We start from the raw sequence: 23,148 nt of genomic DNA on the forward strand, positions 1-23,148 counted from the left end.
TAATTATCTAGCTGGAATATACATGATGTCTCTCTAGGCTTTCACAGAAAAGAATCTGTGCAAATATTTTCCCGTCAAGGAAATGTATCCCTGCTAACCATTTACTATGCACTCACTCTTTTTTTTTTTTTTATTATATGAAATTTATTGTCAAATTGGTTTCCATACAACACCCAGTGCTCATCCCAAAAGGTGCCCTCCTCAATACCCATCACCCACCCTCTCCTCCCTCCCACCCCCCATCAACCCTCAGTTTGTTCTCAGTTTTTAACAGTCTCTTATGCTTTGGCTCTCTCCCACTCTAACCTCTTTTTTTTTTTTTCTTTTTTCCTCCCCCTCCCCCATGGGTTCCTGTTAAGTTTCTCAGGATCCACATAAGAGTGAAACCATATGGTATCTGTCTTTCTCTGTATGGCTTATTTCACTTGGCATCACACTCTCCAGTTCCATCCACGTTGCTACAAAAGGCCATATTTCATTTTTTCTCATTGCCACGTAGTATTCCATTGTGTATATAAACCACAATTTCTTTATCCATTCATCAGTTGATGGACATTTAGGCTCTTTCCATAATTTGGCTATTGTTGAGAGTGCTGCTATGAACATTGGGGTACAAGTGCCCCTATGCATCAGTACTCCTGTATCCCTTGGATAAATTCCTAGCAGTGCTATTGCTGGGTCATAGGGTAGGTCTATTTTTAATTTTCTGAGGAACCTCCACACTGCTTTCCAGAGCGGCTGCACCAGTTTGCATTCCCACCAACAGTGCAAGAGGGTTCCCGTTTCTCCACATCCTCGCCAGCATCTATAGTCTCCTGATTTGTTCATTTTGGCCACTCTGACTGGCGTGAGGTGATACCTGAGTGTGGTTTTGATTTGTATTTCCCTGATAAGGAGCGACGCTGAACATCTTTTCATGTGCCTGTTGGCCATCCGGATGTCTTCTTTAGAGAAGTGTCTATTCATGTTTTCTGCCCATTTCTTCACTGGGTTATTTGTTTTTCGGGTGTGGAGTTTGGTGAGCTCTTTATAGATTTTGGATACTAGCCCTTTGTCCGATATGTCATTTGCAAATATCTTTTCCCATTCTGTCGGTTGCCTTTTAGTTTTGTTGGTTGTTTCCTTTGCTGTGCAGAAGCTTTTTATCTTCATGAGGTCCCAGTAATTCACTTTTGCTTTTAATTCCCTTGCCTTTGGGGATGTGTCGAGTAAGAGATTGCTACGGCTGAGGTCAGAGAGGTCTTTTCCTGCTTTCTCCTCTAAGGTTTTGATGGTTTCCTGTCTCACATTCAGGTCCTTTATCCATTTTGAGTTTATTTTTGTGAATGGTGTGAGAAAGTGGTCTAGTTTCAACCTTCTGCATGTTGCTGTCCAGTTCTCCCAGCACCATTTGTTAAAGAGGCTGTCTTTTTTCCATCGGATGTTCTTTCCTGCTTTGTCAAAGATGAGTTGGCCATACGTTTGTGGGTCTAGTTCTGGGGTTTCTATTCTATTCCATTGGTCTATGTGTCTGTTTTTGTGCCAATACCGTGCTGTCTTGATGATGACAGCTTTGTAGTAGAGGCTAAAGTCTGGGATTTGGTCTTCTTCTTCAAAATTCCTTTGGCTATTCAGGGCCTTTTGTGGTTCCATATGAATTTTAGAATTGCTTGTTCTAGGTTCGAGAAGAATGCTGGTGCAATTTTGATTGGGATTGCATTGAATGTGTAGATAGCTTTGGGTAGTATTGACATTTTGACAATATTTATTTTTCCAATCCATGAGCAGGGAATGTCTTTCCATTTCTTTAAATCTTCTTCAATTACCTTCATAAGCTTTCTATAGTTTTCAGCATACAGATCCTTTACATCTTTGGTTAGATTTATTCCTAGGTATTTTATGCTTCTTGGTGCAATTGTGAATGGGATCAGTTTCTTTATTTCTCTTTCTGTTGCTTCATTGTTAGTGTATAAGAATGCAACTGATTTCTGTACATTGATTTTGTATCCTGCAACTTTGCTGAATTCATGTATCAATTCTAGCAGACTTTTGGTGGAGTCTATCGGATTTTCCATGTATAATATCATGTCATCTGCAAAAAGCGAAAGCTTGATTTCATCTTTGCCAATTTTGATGCCTTTGATTTCCTTTTGTTGTCTGATTGCTGATGCTAGAACTTCAAGCACTATGTTAAACAACAGCGGTGAGAGTGGGCATCCCTGTCGTGTTCCTGATCTCAGGGAAAAAGCTCTCAGTTTTTCCCCGTTGAGGATGATGTTAGCTGTGGGCTTTTCATAAATGGTTTTTATGATCTTTAAGTATGTTCCTTCTATCCCGACTTTCTCAAGGTTTTTATTAAGAAAGGGTGCTGGATTTTGTCAAAGGCCTTTTCTGCATCGATTGACAGGATCATATGGTTCTTCTCTTTTTTTTTGTTAATGTGATGTATCACTTTGATTGATTTGCGAATGTTGAACCAGCCCTGCATCCCAGGAATGAATCCCACTTGATCATGGTGAATAATTCTTTTTATATGCCGTTGAATTCGATTTGCTAGTATCTTATTGAGAATTTTTGCATCCATATTCATCAGGGATATTGGCCGGTAGTTCTCTTTTTTTACTGGGTCTCTGTCTGGTTTAGGAATCAAAGTAATACTGGCTTCATAGAATGAGTCTGGAAGTTTTCCTTCCCTTTCTATTTCTTGGAATAGCTTGAGAAGGATAGGTATTATCTCTGCTTTAAACGTCTGGTAGAACACTCCTGGGAAGCCATCTGGTCCTGGACTCTTATTTGTTGGGAGATTTTTGATAACCGATTCAATTTCTTCGCTGGTTATGGGTCTGTTCAAGCTTTCTATTTCCTCCTGATTGAGTTTTGGAAGTATGTGGGTGTTCAGGAATTTGTCCATTTCTTCCAGGTTGTCCAATTTGTTGGCATATAATTTTTCATAGTATTCCCTGATAATTGTTTGTATCTCTGAGGGATTGGTTGTAATAATTCCATTTTCACTCATGATTTTATCTATTTGGGTCATCTCCCTTTTCTTTTTGAGAAGCCTGGCTAGAGGTTTGTCAATTTTGTTTATTTTTTCAGAAAACCAACTCTTGGTTTTGTTGATCTGCTCTACAGTTTTTTTAGACTCTATATTGTTTATTTCTGCTCTGATCTTTATTATTTCTCTTCTTCTGCTGGGTTCAGGCTGCCTTTGCTGTTCTGCTTCTATTTCCTTTAGGTGTGTGCACTCACTCTTAAGGAAGAATCTACTCAAGAATTTTGCCCCACAAGAAACTGAAACTCCTAATTTCTAGATGGGCAGGGACTGGGAGCTTGGTTCTCTAGGACTCTAGAAGCTGACCACAATCACATACAGGCCATCGGAGTTTAGACTTCTATTCAGCAGTCCTGTTCCCATTGTGCAGAACTGTGATCTGACTCTAAGTGCTTATCATCAGCACTGACTTCTCCCTTTCCTAGTGTAATTTCCTTACGTGCTATATCTGGTTTCTGTAAGGATCTCCTGTGATTTTGCTTCATCAACTCAGACAGTCTTGGTTTCCCTTTTCTACAGATTGCCTCTCTTCACATTTAAATTATTGAATTAATCCAAATGGAACCCCTTCCTGTGAAGAGTTTTCCACATACATTTATTTCCATTGGCATCTGTTTGAAAGAAGCCAATCTCTGCTCTGAATCATAAGATTCTGTTTCTGTCTACAGGCCACAGCCACACATACCGCTGCCAAGGCAATGACAAATCTGCCTCAGGGTAATTGGCATTTGTTTAGGGGAGTTAAAATAGTTCCACATTCCCTTTGTCACATCTGCTTCTTGCTGTTCACTGTCTCATTCCCAGTTTACTCATAGCAAGAGAAATTGCTAATGTAGTTAGAACCCAAAACATTGATCTGCTGTGTTTTAGTAGTGATTGGGATTCCTGTGCCTTGAAGGCAAGAAACCAGGCCCTCACCCTTTCTCTAGGGTTTTTTCCTCTCCTATGCAGTAAACCCATCTGGGCATGGATTACTTCTTAGGGAATATTTCCACTCAAGGTGGGTAGGTGGATAAGTAGACCCACAATCTGACCTACAGAAATAGCATATTTCTCTTCAGCATGTGGTTCCCAAATTTAGATTCAGGGAAAGATTGTAGAATCTACTTTAGCTTCAAGGCCTAAACTGAATTTCTCAATATAGATTTTGCCAGAGCTCTACATTCTCTGCTAACTAAAATCCCAACTCCTTCATCTGTTTCGTCTTTTTAAACCCTTTTACCTTTTAAATTATATTCCTAGTGTCAAAGGAAGAGGCCACCATGTAACACCTGACACAAAAATTGAATTTGTTGCTTGCTAAGCCAGGCAGAGCTGTACTTGGAAGGTAAAGTCTCCCTGAACAAAGTGAAGAGCTGATTTTATATAGGGTTTGGCAGGTGGAGTTCAAGGAAAATTCATTTTCCCTTAGAAATTTTGAGATGCTGCTTTATTAGTTTCTAGTATCCAGTAGTGTCAGTGAGAAATCTGGTGCTGATCTAATGCTCCTTTATTTATAGGGATTTTTTTTTCCACCTCTAGAAGCTCTTAACACTTTTCTCTTTAATTTTAGTGTTCTGAGATTTACATTGGTGTGCTAAGTTTGAGTTTTCTAGTATTCATCTCACTTGCATTTGGTGGCCTTTTTGAATCTGAAGGCTTGCATATTTCTTCAATTGTGAAATAAGATTTCTCTATAGTATCTTTCTTCATTTTTATTGTTGTTTTTATTTTTCTGTTTCAAATGATCAAGCTTTTTATCTCCAAGTTTCGAATTGATTCTCTTTCACATAACCTATTCTGATTAATATAAAATAGATAATCTTCTCATAACTCTATTTTTAATTATTGTCTGTTTTGTTCATTTCCTCGGGTATTAGTTTTTCTGTTTGTTTACATTAGTGTTTCTGATAATGTTGATGTTGCACGATTGTTTGGTAATTCTTGGTTTATGTGATCGTCTTTGTACTTGAAATTCCCTATAACTTGTGTAGATCAGTGGTGTACAAAACGGGAACAATAGGGAGTCTGGGTAGCTCAGTCGATTGAGCATCTGACTCTTGATATCGGCTCAGGTCGTGATTTCCTGGTGGTGAAATGGAGCCCCTCATTGGGCTCTGCACTGAGTGTGGAGCCTGCTTGGGATTCTCTCTCCCTCTCTCTCCATCCCTCCTCCACTCATGCTCACACACTCTCTCTCAAAATAAGTAAACATTTAAAAAGGAGCACTGAGTGGTCTACCTTGAGGCTATAGAAGTATTTTATTATCGACATTGTTCAGAATTATCAGCACACAGTGATGATTAAAAAAGAGACCAACTTTCAGTCATTTATAGCTTTTATTAAACTGGCTACAGACAATGCCTCCCTTTACTGCCTGCACGTGGGGAAAATCATTTCCACTGAACTCCCTCTTATTCCACCTCCTCACCTCACTCCACCTTGTGGTAAACCATTGCTGTAGATTCTGTTCCATTTATTATATTCTTTCTATGGTGATTGTGGGAAAGAACACATTGCCAAGAAGTGTAACACTAACTCATCGTCTGGTCATAGAGCCCCCCATTTATTCTGATTCTTACCAGTCACCTGGGAGACAGCCCTGCTTTTCCAGCCTAAAACCCATCTCACTGCAACATCCTGGAGGCAATGGCTCCTGCTTCTATCCACTTAGTGAAGGTTAGGTGAGAAAGAAAGTAACCTACTTCACTACTCTGTGTAATCATCCCAACGATTGGCCATGGCCCCCTTAAGGCCCCCTGACGTCCACTCCCCCCAAAAAAGGTAAAACACTTCCAGAACCTCTGTCACTTTTTTTTTAGTTTATTTATTTTGAGAGGGGAGGAAGGGCAGAGAAAGATGGAGAGAGAGAATTCCAAGCAGGCTCCATTCTGCCAGCACAGAACCCAACATAGGGCTCCATCTCACAAACTGTGAGATCATGACCATAGCTGAGATCAAAAGTCAGATGCTTAACCAACTCAGCCACCCAGATCCCCCCAAAACCCTCTCTCATTTTCCAACAATATCTACTGTGAGTGTTTTTGGCAGTGTTTTTCTTCATTAGTAATAACAAGAGCAGCGCTGTTCTAAGCATGTCATAATTTGGGAGAATTAAACAAGTTAACATATGAACCCATGAGCTTTCTGTCTTTAAGTAATTTCTCAAATTCCTTGTTTTCTGACTAGAAGTTTCCTATTTGTTTTCCGGTACTATACATTTTTTAAATCTTTTCTTTTGTCATTTTTAGAGATTTATGGCATTCAGCCTATTATCTTGATTTACTTTTTCATCTGCTTCTTAAAACAGCTTTACCCTTTTTTTTTCTAGACCTGTATACATTCTGTAATAGTCTGCTCAGGCTGCCATAACAAAATACCACAAACTGAGTGGCTTAAACAACAGAATATTGTTTTCTCTCAGTTGTAGAAACTGGAAATCCACATCAAAGTGCTGTCAGAGTTTCTGATTAAACCTCTCTTCCTGGCTTAAAGATGGCTGCCTTCTTGCTATGTTCTAACATTAGATACCTTTCTTCTGTGCACGCACACAGAGAGAACCCTATGGTGTCCCTTCCTCTTCTTCTAAGGACACCAATCCTATTGGATTAAGGACTAAACCTTATGACTCCATTCTACCTTAATTACCTTCCTAAGGACCTATCTCCAAATACAGTCACATTGGGGGATACGGCATCAATGTATAAATTACGGGGGGTGGGATACATGTTTCAGTCCATGGTGCGTTCTAATCAGTCAGTTTTTAAATTTAAAAACCCCAGCAATTTACTCAGAAGAGCCTAATAAGTAAGAATAAACATAATGACATATGTAAAATGAAAGAAAGGACTATTAACTAAGAAATCTTCAAAGTCAGGGAGCCTGGCTGGTTCAGTCAGTAGAGCATGTGACTCTTGATCTCAGGGTCATGAGTCTGAGCCCCACGTTGGGCAAGATATAACTTTAAAAAAATGTTTTTTAAGATTCTTCAAAGTCAATATAGAACATGTTATCTTTCCTCATGCAAAGTAAGTGCTATAAATATCTGTTAAATAAATGAACGAGACACTCAAAATGCATCAATTTTCAGGAACATTTTGTGAGCAGATAGTTTGACTCTTGCAGGCTGCTACTATATGGAAAAAAATGATAAAAAACATAGCTGTTGTTCACCTTAATCTCAAAAAATACCTGACATCATTAGAGAATTTAATGTCTATTGACATGAAACATATTAGTATTATGATTATTTTATGTTTGTATATTTATATGTATATTCATTCTCTTTCCAATTGGGCTAAGATTTGGGAAGGATTGCTATTAGTAGGTGTGTATGTATGTTGATGTGTACATATGGGTCTTAGGTTATAAGTTTGTAACCTATGTGACACTATTTTTATAACTTTTTTGTTCCTTTAGTCTTAAAATGTTGTTTTAACTATTAACAAAGTTAGGCACCGCTACATTTGTAGGCCATTACAATGTGATTCAATAACAATAGCAATAAATATCTTGGACACAACCTCCAACACTTAAAGATTAACAGAAGGAAAAATCTAGAGAGTGAACTGCTGGCCAGAGTTCAGAAACAAGTTCTGGAATCACAAATGCATTGTAGCACATTCTAGACAGATCAAGAATTTAGGTTAGGAAACTGCATCATAATATCCATATGTACATTTCCATTTGTACAAACTAATGTGTACAAACTATACCATATGCACAAGCAAAATGTGATAAACAACTCAAAATCTTCACAGCATTTAGAGGTGAGTATGAGAGGGAAACCAAGTGAGGCTTGGTTGAGTTACAACTACACTAGCCCATATTTCCTTAAAATTTGTAGGTTTTATGGTCAACCGCCAGATACATTGGTAAGAATCAGAATTTTGTACTAATTTCAAGTATTTTCTTTCAGAAATTTATGCCTACAAAAATTTCCACTTATTCAAAGCAGGTTTCTTTTCTTTAAATGTAACCTTTGAGAACAACTGTCTGAATTTATCTTTAATTATTGAGAAAACACAACAAACAAAAAAGACCTGCTCCTCTCTCCCCTCAAAGTTTTCCCAAATAGGAATATAATATTCTTTGTCCAATCCCTGTCTGTTATTCAACATATCTTGAATAGGAGATTTTAAAGGACTTTGATCAACTTGAATTTTTAAAAAGCATTGTCTTTAACGAAAAAAGGAATTTAATTCTTACTTAAGCATTAATAAGAATCAGATAAAGTTTGCAAAAGCCAAAGTTTATTCAAGATTTTACTAAAGGGAATAAATACCACTTTTAACTGAGTTCAGGAAATAACGAATGGAAATTCAAAATATCACTTCGAGAACAGAGTCTTTGTACTTTTTTACAAAATACTTGTCAAGACAAAAATGACAAAATTTGCACAGTTTGTGTGCAGCATGAGACATGACTGATCTTCTTTTCCAAACTCTTAGTTTCCCTGATTTTTGTGACATTTTTCTGTCTCAGATCTACCTCTCTAATTGCTACTTCTCAATTCCTTATCTTACGCTACTCCTTAAATGTCAGCAAATTACAAGGTTTGACCTCCCAATCTTTTCTTGTTCTACGCAGGCTCTTACCAGCAATCTCATCCACTATATAATTCCCACCATAGCCTCTAGAAAGGTGATCTTAGTTCAACATCTCCATCCAGCTCAGTCCTCCCTGTTTGAATTCCAAACACAAATTCTCAACTGCCTGCTATACATATTTTAAAAAGACCTTGATTCTTCATTCACACTTCAAGTTTAACGTATACTGAATTGAGTGCATTTACAGATATCTTACAACTTATGCCTCCATCTGAGTTACATTGCATCACAGTCATCCAGTTTGCTAACTAACTTTGTCACATTTGTCACAACAGATTTGTCACAACAAATTACCATAAACTGAGTGGCTTCAAACAACAGAAATTTATCCTCTCACAATTCTAGAGGCTAGAAGCCTGAAATCAAGGTGCCTGCAAGTTTGGTCCTTCTGAAAGCCCGAGGGAGTATCTGGTCCACATCCCTATCCTAGCCTCTGCTGGTTGCCAGCAGTCTGTGGTGTTTCTTGACTTGTGGATACATCACTCCAATTTCTACCTCCATTGTCACATGGTGTTCTCCCTGTGTGTCTCCTCCCTGTCTTCACTTGGCCTTCCAATAAAGACACCAGTCATTAGATTAAAGGCCCACCCAACTCCAGTATGACTTCATCTTCACTTAACTACTTACATTTGTAAAGATCTTATTTTCAAGTAAGGTCACATTCTGAGGTTCCAGTTGGACATGAATTTTGGCAGAACACTGTTCAGTGTAATACACCGACCAAACTTTAAATTTCACTGTTACATTAACCCACATATTTTAACTCAACTTTCTCCCTTCTTCCAGTTATACTTCTTCCACACCACAACTAATTATCTTTATTTTTCTCAATTATTTTTCCAAAATATAGCTAATAATGTCCCTCTTCTGCTTAGAATCCTGCTATGCTTCCCCATTGGTCTCAACTGACCTTTCAAACCAAATCATAGGTGATTTGGGATTTTACATTAAATGTTTGAGTTTTTATTATTCTCCACAGAGCAGCAACTGATACACTTTTTCTCAGGCTGTATCCTTTGCCTTGAATATTTTCCCTCTACATTATCAATCAAAGTGCCATTCATCCTTCACTGCAAACTCGTTCTTGACTGCCACCATCCATTTCAGCTCGTCAAAAGTAGTCACCCCTTTGCATTATACTAAAGCAACAACCTTAATGGGAGAATGGAGAATGGGTATCACTGGGTGTACATAAAAACTTTCCAAGAGTCTCAGTAAACACAAATAGTTTTGAAAGAATCAGTTTCAAGATCCACATCTTACGTACGTACTCTTTCTTAAAATTGATATCCTAGGGTACCTCAGTGGATCAGGTATCAGACTTCAGCTCAGGTTAATAATCTCACGGTTCATGAGTTCAAGCCCCCTTCAGGGTCTCTGATGTCAGCACAGAGTCCGCTTTAGATCCTCTGTCCCCTTCTCTCTCTGCAGCCCCCCAACTCATGTGCACACGCACGTGCTCTCTTGCTCTCAAAAATAACAATAAATAAACAAATATAAATAAATAAAAATGATATCTTGAATACTCCCACAGACCACAAGTTTCTCTTTTCTGCCTCCCCTTTCACGATGGCTTTTTTCTCCCTTTGCAAAAGAAAAGCCTACTTCTAACCCATCTCGTTATTACTATGATGTATTCACCCTGGAGTGAGAAAGCTTCTGCAACCCCAAATGCAAGAACAATTGTCAAATATATGATTTTTTTTTGCTTATATCTCTGATTGAATTTAAAGAAATGAAGACTACCACTATAATTTGATTTTTTCATCAGCTTTTATTTTAAATGAGTGTTCTCTATACCCTTATCAAAAAAATTAAAACAGGAATAAATGTCACTCTAACAACTAATTTTTTATTCTCCCATAGATACATATACAAATTTTAACAGCCTCACTCATCTCAATAAGAGTTTTAATAAGACTTTCCTTCTATTTCTTTACTAAAATTTGTAAAATGTTTACATATTTATGTAAGATATGGTTCATCAAGGAATTATGAGGAATAATTCTTTTAAAAATATACATTTAGTAATATGAACAAGAAATATCAAATATCACTCAAATGAAGCATAGTTACATAAGGCATATCCATTGCTTCTCTCTCTACACCCGTTTGATTTTGTGTTTATCTCATGAAAATACATGACTTTTTATTCAGTCACAAAATTACCTAAAGAAAAATACATTCATAGCTTCTGCATATATGTCAGTAAGGGAGAAGATGAACAAGGATTACTCTTTAAGAGAGCTGGGGAAAAAAGAAAAGATGAAATAAATGGACATAAAACACTCAACTAATACAAAAAGAAAAATATATCGTAGTTGAAATATAGACATGCATTTGAAATGCTGGCATGCTTTCTAATATAATTTTCAGCACTTTAATCATGAGGTAGGTTTGCACAATAAAAACCAGTGTGATTAAGTGGCTATTATATGGTCAATTAGGGCTTATCGATGATTCAGGAAAAGAGAAAAAACACTCTCCTTAGGTCTTAAGGTTTGGATTAGATATTTTGACAGTTCAAATACCTGCCTTTACAGTTAATGATCCAGCAAGTCTCAACTTCACTTTTTATAGATTTTTTTTTAGTGCACTGAGGCACATCACATAAGGTCAAACAAAAGGTTGGAAGTAGTGAGTTTATTTATTCAATAAGCATTTATTGAAAACTTACCTTGTCCTAGGTCTTGTGGAATATAAAGAAAACACGGTTTCTGACCTTGAGAACTTCAGTCTATAATGATATCATCTACATACATCTCTTCACACATCCCATATACACTGATGACCACCAAGGTCTTATCCCCAGAAAATGTCTTCTGGGAGGCACAAAATCCTATCACACAAGGTCCTACAAACATCTTAAATTGAACATGCACACACACACACAAAAACTCATTTTTCCACACACCCTCTATATACAAACATCTTTCTGAGTTCCTCATTATATTAATGGCATCTTCATGAAGCTAGACTCTTGTAATACAAACTTAGAAGTTATTCTTGATTTCTTATTTGGATTATTCAGAAGATCCAGAAAGATCAAATCCTTTTCTTTCTGGCTCTAAATTATTTCTTTAATCCTTCTCTTTTCCCGTAACAGTTCTAACCTAACCCATTCACTTGTTTCCTTACGTCCATCCATTTACACTGCTCCTCTTCAACTCTGCCACTATTTCTGGGTCTCTAAAACTTCCATCTGCTCATACACCTCATTTGCTTAATACTCTACACTGGCTCCCATTAACCTATAGATTAATGTCCAAACTCCTAATAAATCATGTAGGAACCATCATAATCTGACCCCACTCACCTTTCAGGACCTAACCACCACCACTCCTACCACCCCTGCCACCTGGCCTCCTCCATATACTTACTCTGTTCCAGTCACCCCCACAATACTTGCTGAATGTGTTATGTTTTTTCACATTTCTGAACGTATTATTCTCAATGCCTCGAAGGTCCTTCTTTCATTTCTCTGTCAAAGGCCTTCTAAACATTTCAGACTTAAGATGCTTTCTCTGTGAAACCCTTCCTTGATTCCCCAGGCCAAGTTTAGTATGAACATAGCACTTTGTACATATCTTTGTTATTTATTAGGTACTCATTTACATCCTTACTTCCCCCATTAAACTATGAACATCCATAGGGTTACAGTCTAATTCATCTTTTTATTCCATTACATAAAGTAGAAACTCAACAGTCTGATGGATGAATAAACTCCTAGGCATACTAAGAAGAAATCTGTGAAATGATATATATAACACTTCTTAATCAGAAGAAAAAATTCTAGTTTTGTAGACCTAATATCCCCTACTTCTATATTGTCTAAGATGTACCAGTCTTCCACTGCATCTCAGTCTTCGCCATTCTTGAGAAGGCTTTTAAAGCTTTTAGTGTGACACACTTAAAGAATCTTGATGCTGAGGGGTGCCTGGGTGGTTCAGTTGGTTAAGCGTCTGACTTCGAATCAGGTCATGAGCTCACAGTTCGTGAGTTCGAGCCCCATGTCGGGCTCTGTGCTGACATCCAGGAGCCTGTTTCAGATTCTGTGTCTCCCTCTCTCTCTCTGCCCCTCCCCTGTTTATGCTCTGTCTCTGTCTCAAAAATAAATAAACATTAAAAAAAATTTTTTTAAAAAGAATGTTGATGCTGAGGCAGGACTTTTGACATATAAAAGAGGCATAAATTATACTATGATAATAAGAAAGAAAGAAAGACATACCGATGGTCTGGGAATCTGTAAACAATTATAGATATGATATATTTCTGTTCGTGATAGAGAATGGAGATTAGTAGAGAGGGGCTCATACTAGGGTTCTTTTTAAATAGAATCCACAGTGGGTGGTGCCTGGTGGCTCAGTCAGTTAAGCGTCCTACCTCAGCTCAGGTCATGATCTCATGGTTTGTGAGTTTGAGCCCTGCAGGCTCTGTGCTGACAGCTGGGAGCCTGGAGTCTGCTTAGGATTCTGTGTCTCCCTCTGTCTCTTTCCTTCCTCCACTCTCACTGCCTCTCTCTCTCTCTCTTTCTCTCCCTCTCCCTCTCTCAAGAATAAATAAAGATTAATTTTTTTAAATAGAATCCACAGATTACCCAGCTCCAATGTGAACCCCATCAGTTCCAGTTTGGAAATGAGATGGAAAGGGGAGATATGGATGTGAGGAGGTGAGAATGGATAGAACCTATATGGGTCTGCGTAGACACAGTGTCAGACTTCAGAAGGAAGGTAGAGAGAACGAGTTAGAAGTCTGAGGAAAATCTGTCAAGGAACTCAGATCTTTATGAAGTATACTAATTCATATCTTATACCCTGTACTTATTTTTTTTGTTTGTTTTCTTAGAAGGGAAGTGCATTAATGCACACTATATATATTCATTTTCTACTGCTGCATAAGAAATTATTACAAACTAGGTAACTTAAAACAATACCATTTAATAGCTCACACTGCCATAAGTCAAAAATCTGGGTGAGGCTAGGTTCTCTGTTTAAGGTCTCTCAAAGCTGAAATGAAGGTGTCAGCCAGGCTTGGCTAGTCTCTTACCTGGAGGCACCAGAGAAGAATCTACTTCCAAGCTCATTCAAATTATTGGCAGAATTCAGCTCCATGCGGTTGTAGGACTGAGGTCCTTGTTTTCTTGTTATCAGCTAGCCTGAGACAGTCTCTGCTCCTAGAAGCTTCATGTAATTCTCATGAGGGGGCCCCTTTATTCTTCAAAGACAAAAATTGATAATGTCTCTCAAGTAGAATTGCCCTTATGCTTCAAACCTGTAACTTTCTGCTCTATCACCAGCTACAGAAACTCTCTGCTTTTAAAGGGCTTATTTGATTACATCAGGCCCATTTGCATAAATTTCTTACCTTTAAGTCAACTAAGCTATATAGCACACACTAATTATGAAAGCAAAATCCACCATATTTATTGTCTCCAGGATTATGCAGGACAAGTACACCAGGGGGCCACCTTAGAATTCTGCCTACATCACGATCTCACAGTTTGTGAGATCAAGCCTGCTTCAGGCTCCATGCTATCAGGCCTGATCCTCTCTCTCCTTCTCTCTCTCTTTCTCTGCCCTTCTCTCTCTCTCTCTCTCTCTCTCTCTCTCACTCTTGCTCTCAAAATAAATAAATAAACCTTTTAAAAATATAGAATTCTACCTACAATGCCAGGGTTTCTTTTTTTTTTTTTTTTTCTTGTAATGATGCAATTAAATGTCAGAATCACAGTCCTCAAGATCTAATAGAGTCAAGAATGGACATTTGTTATTTGTGGATTCTAATATTTCATTGGTAACCAGCACTGTTCCATCAAACTTAATTTTTTTTAATATTTATTTATTTTTGAGAGAGACAGAGACAGAATGTGAGTGAGTGAGGGGCAGAGAGAGAGGGAGACACAGAAGTAAAAGCAGGCTCCAGGCTCTGAGCTATCAGCACAGAGCCCGACACGGGGCTCGAACTCATGAGCTGTAAGATCATGACCTGAGCCGAAGCTGGACACTCAACCGACTGAGCCACCCAGGCGCCCCCATCAAACTTAAGTTTTAAATTGTTCTATTCTCTTGTAGAAAGGAGCAAATAATTGTTTAAGATCTATAAGGAGTGTGAAAAAACTTAATTTCTCCCTTGTATGTACTTCTTCATGGATCCATCTCTATCACCATTTTTTTCCTCATTTCGTCCAAAAAGCAAACCACATGAAGCCCCTGTTATAAATGAGTATGCTGATGCCCAGCTACACAACTTGGTGAGAAGGATGCGTCAAAGAACAATCCTCTACAAGAAAAAGTTGGCAGAAGGAGATATATCCTCACCTGAAGCCAGCCCCCAAACTGGTAAGCATTGTTACTCAAAGTACTGGAAAGAAAAAAGTTATGAAGGGGCATGTATTTTCAAATATCTTAGCTTGGGTTCCCCCAAAAGCAGACCCTGTGGCAATGATTTAAGTACAGATAGTTTGTATTGAAGGTGATCCAGGAAGGTGAGAGCAGATAAGAGAGATGGAGATAGGAGTTAAGACAATAAAGATGTATTGATGAGATGGCTTCTTCTGTAGGCCCTAGGACTTGATCCAGCTGAAAAACTATGTGGATCACACTTAAGAATTCTCCTGAGAAACCTCCACACTGTTTTCCAGTGGTTGCATCAATACATATATTCCCACCAACAATGCGCAGGATCCCCCCTTCTCCACATCCTCACAAACACTTGTTATTTCTTGTCCTTTTGATACTAGCTATTCTGACTGGTGTGAGGTGATATCTCATTGTGGTTTAGAATTGCATTGGTGTGATGCTGAGTGATGTTAAGCATCTTTTCATGTGTCTGTTGGCCATCTGTATGTCTTCTTTGGGAAAAAATGTCTATTCAGGTCCTCTGCCCATTTTTTAATCAGATTGTGTAGAAGGTGTTTTGGTGTTGAGTTGTATAAGTACTTTATATATTTTGGAGAAAGAAGCTGGGGTATCAATCCACCAACTGTTTTACATTGGCTGAAGGTTGTTGCTGGGGTATGTTGCTAAGTCTCCAACACTTTAAGTAAGCCAGCTCAGAGAAAACCCTGAAGAAGAGAGACACAGGGAGCCCTCTGCACATGACCTCTGGACCCACCGTATATGAACAAGCCAACAGCAATATCCACGATAGCAAGTTTTACTGTAAATATTAATTAAGAATACCCTTTATACACAAAGCATTTATTATAAAAATATAAGAACACTATCTGAATATGCAACATAGTAGAGAACATCAATAAACTAATCACATGGGGGGCAATCATCAGCTTCCCTAATAATTTCAGAAATGTGTTTATGAAAAATTAATAAATACAATAAAGTAGAGCACAAAGTGATATATATTATGAATACATCTTTATAAAAATATTTATGTATATATATAGAGAGAGAGACAAAAATAGAAGAAAGGTTGTTTAATAACAGTTAAATAAAAAGTAAACTGTTAACATATAGAGTTAAGGGTTTCCTTTATAAGGAAAATTCTGTATAAGGTAAATTGGATTTTTAAAATAAACTACAGGGGATCCCGGATGGGTCAGTCAGCTAAGTGTCTCACTCTTGATTTCAGCTCTGGTCATGATCTCAGGGTCAGGAGACCGAGCCCCACATTGGGCTCTGCACTGAATGCAGAGCCTGCTTTGGATTCTCTCTCTGCCCCTTCTCTGCTCATACATGTTCTCTCTCTCTCTCAAAATAAACAAATTAACATTTTTTAAATAAGTAAAAAATAAACTACATATTGTATAGTAATTTCTTTTTGAAAGAAAAGGCAGTCATTGTATTTTGATAAACATATGCTGAAAAAATATTTTGAGCTTTATTTATTCATAACTTGAAAGATATATGCAAAACTCAAGAAGCATGAAACTAAAACCTTTAGAATGATGTAAATTTTTAATGTTTCTTTTCAATGTAAACCTAAGGACTGACTTTATGCTACAAAATATGTAAGAATTAAGCTTGTACTTAAAATATCCTATTTGTGGTGTGCCTGGCTGGCTCAGTCACTAGATCATGTGACTCTTGATCTCAAGGTTGTGAGTTTGAGTCCCACATTGTGTGTGGAGATTACAGTAAATAAATAAAATAATATACCCCATTTGTAACACCTGTAGGATAATTTACTAGTAAGCTTTAAATCTGTTTATTTCCAAATTCCAGTGTTTTCCTTACATGGATATTGTCATTCATGTCACTGTTTTCAATGTCAAAACATGCTTTATCTGCCTATATTGAGAAGGAAAGATTTTGAAATGTTCTGACTTTGAGAAATACAAGCTTTTTCTCATTTAGCTAACCTGACTTCTTAAAAATGTGTTTATCTCTTTTTTCCCCTATAAAGCAAAGCCCACAGCTGTACCATCAACACAAGAAAGCAGTGCTAAGCTAAAAGAAGAACATTACTATCACATATTGTGTTTTAAATTCCAGAAGATGCCTCTGACAGAGTATCTAAAGCAAATTAGACTTCCAAGAAGCATAGATTCATACACAGGTACCATCAAAGGGTGAAATTCTCAGTGGGAGGGCTGGCTATTATCAAGAACTCATGTAACCCAAAGTCACCAATGACTTCCTTTTTTCCCTAGCCCACATTCTAAATCTGTCTAGAAAGCAGAACATAAACTATATCAAATATGCAATGGACTGTTTGCGCCTCTCTGGTGAAAGCAAGAGATAAAATATTCCTGCCTATTTTTAAAATGTATGCCAGAATAATGTGAAGTAAAGTAAATGTATAATCACCAAAATAAATAGATGATAGATACATAGATAGATAGATAGATAGATAGATAGATATAAAAAGCAGTCCAGGGTCTATACTGCCAGTAATTACTTCTGAAAAGAAAGCTCCAAAGTATTCAGCAATATGTACACCCACACCCCTCCCTAAAAAAGTAATTATAAAGTATCTATCTTCTTCCATCCTTTCACATTGTTAATTATTCTAACTGAACAAATCCCTTCCTGTGGCCTCCCTCCAGCAGAAGAAAGCAATTGTGAAAGGACATGGACTGTGTTAATGGACCGATTCTCTGCCCTCTCACATCAGCCTTACTCATTCAGGCAAGATGTGGCCTTTTTGTCTACCCGCCCTGGGTGATCCTGAAGTTTAACTCCTGATGCAGAAAAGGCTTACTGCCGCAGTTATCCAAACAGGGCACCTCTGACTTCCCCTGAGTCTCCTCTTCCTTGATCCATATAGCACACTTACCTGTGGGGACAGACTTAGCATGGCCACTTGGCAAAGAAGAAGGCCTTTCTCCAATGTTAGAAGAGCTGATAAGATCACTCAGTATCCCTTGTAAAACCCAGTGCTTTCGACTCTAAAGGCAGAATTGTACTGAATGTTAATAGAACCTTTTACAGTAATTTTCTTATCTCCAGAGGACATTGCTCCAACATTACCATTACAAGAGAGTCTTTTTTAATGCTTATTACATGCCATTTGGATTTTTCTAGATCGACTCTATCTCCTGTGGCTCTTGCTTGTCACCACTGCCTATAACTGGAACTGCTGGCTTATACCACTGCGCCTTGTCTTTCCATATCAAACACCAGACAACACACGCTACTGGTTTATTACAGACATCATATGTGATATCATCTACCTTTGTGATATGCTATTAATCCAGCCCAGACTCCAGTTTATAAAAGGAGGAAACATAATAGTAAGTGGGGCTGGGGAGAAGCAGAAACTGACAAATGAATATCAGATTGGACAACAAAAAAATAAATTAACAACATTGTTTATTTAATATCTGACTGTTTCTGTCTGTATGAGTCTTTAACCACTAAAAACCACCAGTATAACAACAACAACAACAACAACAACAACAACACAACCCTTGAGGATTCACTGTGTTCTGGGGACCATGCATCTCCCTGTGCTTTAGTTTCCTCATCTTAAAAATAGTAATAACAATAGTACCTTCACAATGTTGATGGAAAGACTAAATGAAATGATGCATGTAAAGTGCCTCGTGCTATGTCTGATGCCTCATGAGTGCATTTATTTACGCTGCCTCACCTAATCCTTCCAGTCACCCTATAAAGAAGATGTTATTGTCAACCCCATATACAGGAGATGAAACTGAGGTTTGGAGAGGGTAGATGATTGCTCAAGGCACAAAGCTAAGAAAGTAGTTGAGACAAGATTCGAACCTAGACCTTTACTCCAAAACCCATGTTCATTACAACTGCACCATGTTGGTTCATGTTGGTAAGTTTTTCAGACTTTGATAATATGTGACGATAGAAAGATAATACCAGGTCTGAAATGTCAAAAACATACACATACTTTACCTAAATAATGTAAAAAAAAAGTATGAATTACCAATGTAAAAAGAAGTAATTTAATATATATTTCTCTAGTAATCAAGCTTCATATAGTCCGCGAGGCAGGTAGTTTCTACCACATTGGAATCTACCATTCACCTCAATATTTTTTTTAAATAAGGCAGATATTATTTCACACATAAAAGTCTACTCAACCTCCTCAGGAGATAGCCTGATGTTGTTCGAAAGCCCTAGTCTATAAGATTTTTAGGACACAGACTGTATACTGTTTTTATAACTGTATAGTCAGCACTGAGCACAGCACCTGTACATAGTACAAAAAAAACAAATCTAAAGTGTTAGGCCTTGACACTTTGGGAAAACCTAACTTAAAAAGAAGAGAAAAGCTGTCATGACCCTTTAAATCAGTGTAGATTCACTGCAATGTCCAATATAGTGGCCACTAGCCAGATGTGTCTGTTCAAATTTCAATTTCAATTAATTAAGATTAAATAACATTAAAAATTCATGTATCCTAGCCACACTATCCATATTTTCAGTGCCCAATTTTCATTTGGCTAGAGGCTACCATATCCGAGAACACAGAATATTCCCACCATTGCAGAATGTGCTATTAGATAGTACTATAACAATAAGCCATCAAGTTCTTCATCAAAAGAGCCAGACTGTAAGTAGGAAGCCACACAGCCTGCAGACAGGTACAAATCACAAGCACAAAAAACACACCAGTTGTTTTGTGATTTTTTTTTTTTAATTAATATGGCATCTACTGGCTTATATTCTTTTCACTCTTCCACTTTCCAGACTCATCACATCCCAGTTCTCATCATCAAATGCAGTGGCTTACCTCAGAAACTAGCATTCTTACCCTTAGGAGAAATTATCTTCTCCTAGATTTATCCTCAGTATTGAGGGAATTTCATAAGCAATCCTGTCAGTCTAAGACAGAGACAGAAGAATATGTTTTCACAAGCACATACCCAAATCTTAAAGCCTCTACTCTCCAGCCCCTTCCTCAACTAACTAGAAGGATGCCTCCTTTCCAACTGGTGTCCATGTCACAATCTCTGTGAGGGCAGCACAGAACAGATCCTCCAGAGGATCTGTCACAGTAGGAAGAGCAGACCAGTGGAATATATGGCACCGTGGTTGAAACATATTTTTAAAGACCAGAGGTGGGTTCCTTCATCTCCCAAATATTTTCTTTTTAATCTCCAGACAATCTTAAATTATCAAAAAGCTAAAAGGAGTAATTTTGGTTATTGTTGTTTTATTTTAGAAAAAATTTTATTTGCTGAAGAAATCCTCCTATTATTTGAAAGTTTTCATAGAAAGAAATTCTGAAGGCAAGAGCTAAAGCTGTAACAAAAATCTATTCAAAATATTCCTTGTGTGGACTTCAGAGCACTAGTCAGCTCACCAGCACTATCCCCAGAGCTCACTGGCAGTTTGATGAATGATGATGATGGTGTACAAATAAGAAGTAAACAACACACAAAAAAAGTGTGCTAATTTCAACCTCCATTAGATGCACAAGGGGGGAGAAAATCAATGTTTGACAAATGGAAAATGACAAAATCAGTAAGGGGAGACTTATTTTCAATTTTCTAAAAGGGCTTTACACACAATGGAGTGTTAAAAACAAGAAAAATAACCAATAAAAACACACTCAACGGACTCTATTTAAAATGCATTATCACAAACTACAAATACAGAGCAGGAACTAATTGCTTTGTTTGTTCAAAAGAAGTTTAATGGTTTCTTTAATTTAGGATAGGTAGTGTTAGCCTTTGAAACTTGATTACATTTTGGTAAGAAGACTATGCAAGTTGAGAACCCAAACTAAAGATCTAACTACATTTAGCTATCTCTGCTACCTTTGGTGTACAGAGACAAATTATTCATTCACTCATTCATTCATTCAACAAACATTTATTAAATACTTACAGTTTCCAGGTATTTCAGGGCTGGAGAATGGGAATATTAGTTCCCCAAGGCCTTGAAAAGTAGGTAACGTACAGATTGAAGTGCTAAAGGCCACAATATAGGGAATTGGAAGGGTTTACAAGTTTTTCACAGCATTTATTTGCAATATCTTTATTCTGAAAATTGTGCTATTCAAATAGAGAACAAAATTTTGTATCAAAGACCAACTCTCTTGCTGTTACTTTCCTTTATAGACTGCAGAAATAGAGCTGGAAATGGCAATGAGGATTACTGAGATAGGAGACTCATACACACAACAATGCTAAACCTACCAATCACAACAATCCATGGAAATGCTCAGCGCCATCTAATGACAATGCCAATCAGGCCTGCCATTATTGTCAACCACTTTTGGCACTGCATCTTCTCAGTTACTCTTTATAAACTGACCTAAAGAAAATTAATCACTCCCTTCTCTGCGCTCTGTACACTTTATTCATAATTCTGTTATTTAATTGTTAAGTAAAAATTGGGTTAATTATGATATAGTAGAAACAAACAGACCAGGGTCAAATTTCATCTCTGAAATATAGTAATAGCATTATTTAAAGAAAATGCATTTACCTTTCATCCATAAAATGGGAATTATAATACCCACCTCAGAAACCTATTGTGAAGAATAAGACAATGTGTACACTGAGACCAGACTCTGGAGTCTAAAAGATATACAGTAAGTTGTTGAATGAATCAAATGAATGAATATCCACACATTTAACTTCCCTTATTGTCTCCTATTTTTATATGTAGCTCTCTTTCTTACCTGATAATAAGTTTCTTGAGAATAAGGACAGTATTCAATTCATTTGCCTATTTTAGGAACTCAGAGAGTATATCCAAGAAATGTTTGAAGGAGTGAATGAATGGCAAACTTGGTTCAAGAATCTTCTTTCCTTGAATAATTATTTAATCTGCATTGTAGTTGTTTCAGATGATATTACTATTTTTTGAAACATTTCTATCTGTTCTATATGAAATTATGGAGTTTCTATGAATTACTTATCAGAAGAAGTAAATATAATCATACCTGGGTAAAGCTTCTTCACAAACTATCTGTTGGAAGAGGATTTAGGTGCAGTCAGCATATCTGTCCTTCATAAAGTAAGCCTCCCCTGAAAAAAATGTTGCCGGCATAATGACAAGGCTTAAAAGAGAGAAAGAGAATTAAATAGGGCAACATTTTTTAAATAAGTGCCTAATTGTTAGCAGTAAGCATGCAGATCCTCATACAACTAATAATACCTAATTTATTTAGTGCTCCAAAGAAAATTTTAGAATCACTAGATGGCATTTCCTCTACTATAACAAGTTTTAGTTTCATTTACATTTATTCAATTATAGGATCATAAACAAGCCTAAAAGTAAAGGGATAAGAGTGCTAAAATCATTCTTCCAAGGTTGGAGGAGAGGGTGGTATTTTATCCTCATAGCACTTGAAATTTATCTGTCAGTCCCAGATGAGCTTTGAAAGAGCTGACTGATTTTACTCAAGTTCAGTACATGATTCAACTTAAACTACTGTCTAGGTCTTACCAGTGGCTAAATAAGTCATTGTGTTTCACAGTAAAATCATTAGATGAGCATGTCTTATATTTTTTCTAATATATTTCTGTAAGATACAGTATATGTGCATGGGTAAAAATTATAGCCAAAAAATGTGAGGGGAACAGGAATTGGTGAGTTGGCTAACCAGTATTTAACATTGCTTGGCAGTAGTTTAAAACTTCTGAGCTTGGACAGTCTGGATGATAACTGTTAGAAGACATTGCTTCCATGTGTCCAAATTACAATACTTTGGTCAGATCATTAGTAATACATAGACAATTCCTCCCTACCTATAACTAAAATATAAGAGTATAAATCCAGTATTAGCATTAATTCTTTTAGATATGAAGAGTAACAAATGCTTCTTCATCTATCGCTTATCATGTATTTATTGGGCACCTACTATGTGCTAAATGTTGCATTAGAAACTGGAAAAAGAAGACAAAGATATGGACCCCCTTAAGTAACTCACCCTATGAAGGACAGACAAAAGGAAAATGGTGAGGTTTTGTAATGTGAGTCATGACAGAGGTGAGCCCTAGGGGTTATGAGGTACAGAGAAAACCATGTGAAGGAGAGGACACCTGGTCCAAATCTTGATGAATGAATTTCCATTATCTGCACATCTCCATCCCACAAAAAAGGGGAAAAAGATAAGTTCCAAGCTCTGAGAATAGCATAG

General features: G+C 37.2%; 1 protein-coding gene across 3 annotated transcripts in view; it reads left to right on the forward strand.

Moving 5' to 3' along the window:
* Positions 1-23,148, forward strand: part of CNGB3 (cyclic nucleotide gated channel subunit beta 3) — a 151,763-nt gene that overhangs the window by 46,660 nt on the left and 81,955 nt on the right. For all 3 annotated transcript variants that reach the window (XM_045454542.1, XM_045454543.1, XM_045454544.1), the window contains 3 exons: positions 14,812-14,957; positions 16,981-17,133; positions 18,102-18,310. In XM_045454542.1, coding sequence (XP_045310498.1) covers positions 14,812-14,957; positions 16,981-17,133; positions 18,102-18,310 — 508 coding nt within the window. The remainder of the gene's footprint in view (positions 1-14,811; positions 14,958-16,980; positions 17,134-18,101; positions 18,311-23,148) is intronic.

The sequence above is a fragment of the Leopardus geoffroyi genome, chromosome C3, assembly GCF_018350155.1.
Source record: "Leopardus geoffroyi isolate Oge1 chromosome C3, O.geoffroyi_Oge1_pat1.0, whole genome shotgun sequence".
Classification (NCBI taxonomy): Eukaryota; Metazoa; Chordata; class Mammalia; order Carnivora; family Felidae; genus Leopardus; species Leopardus geoffroyi.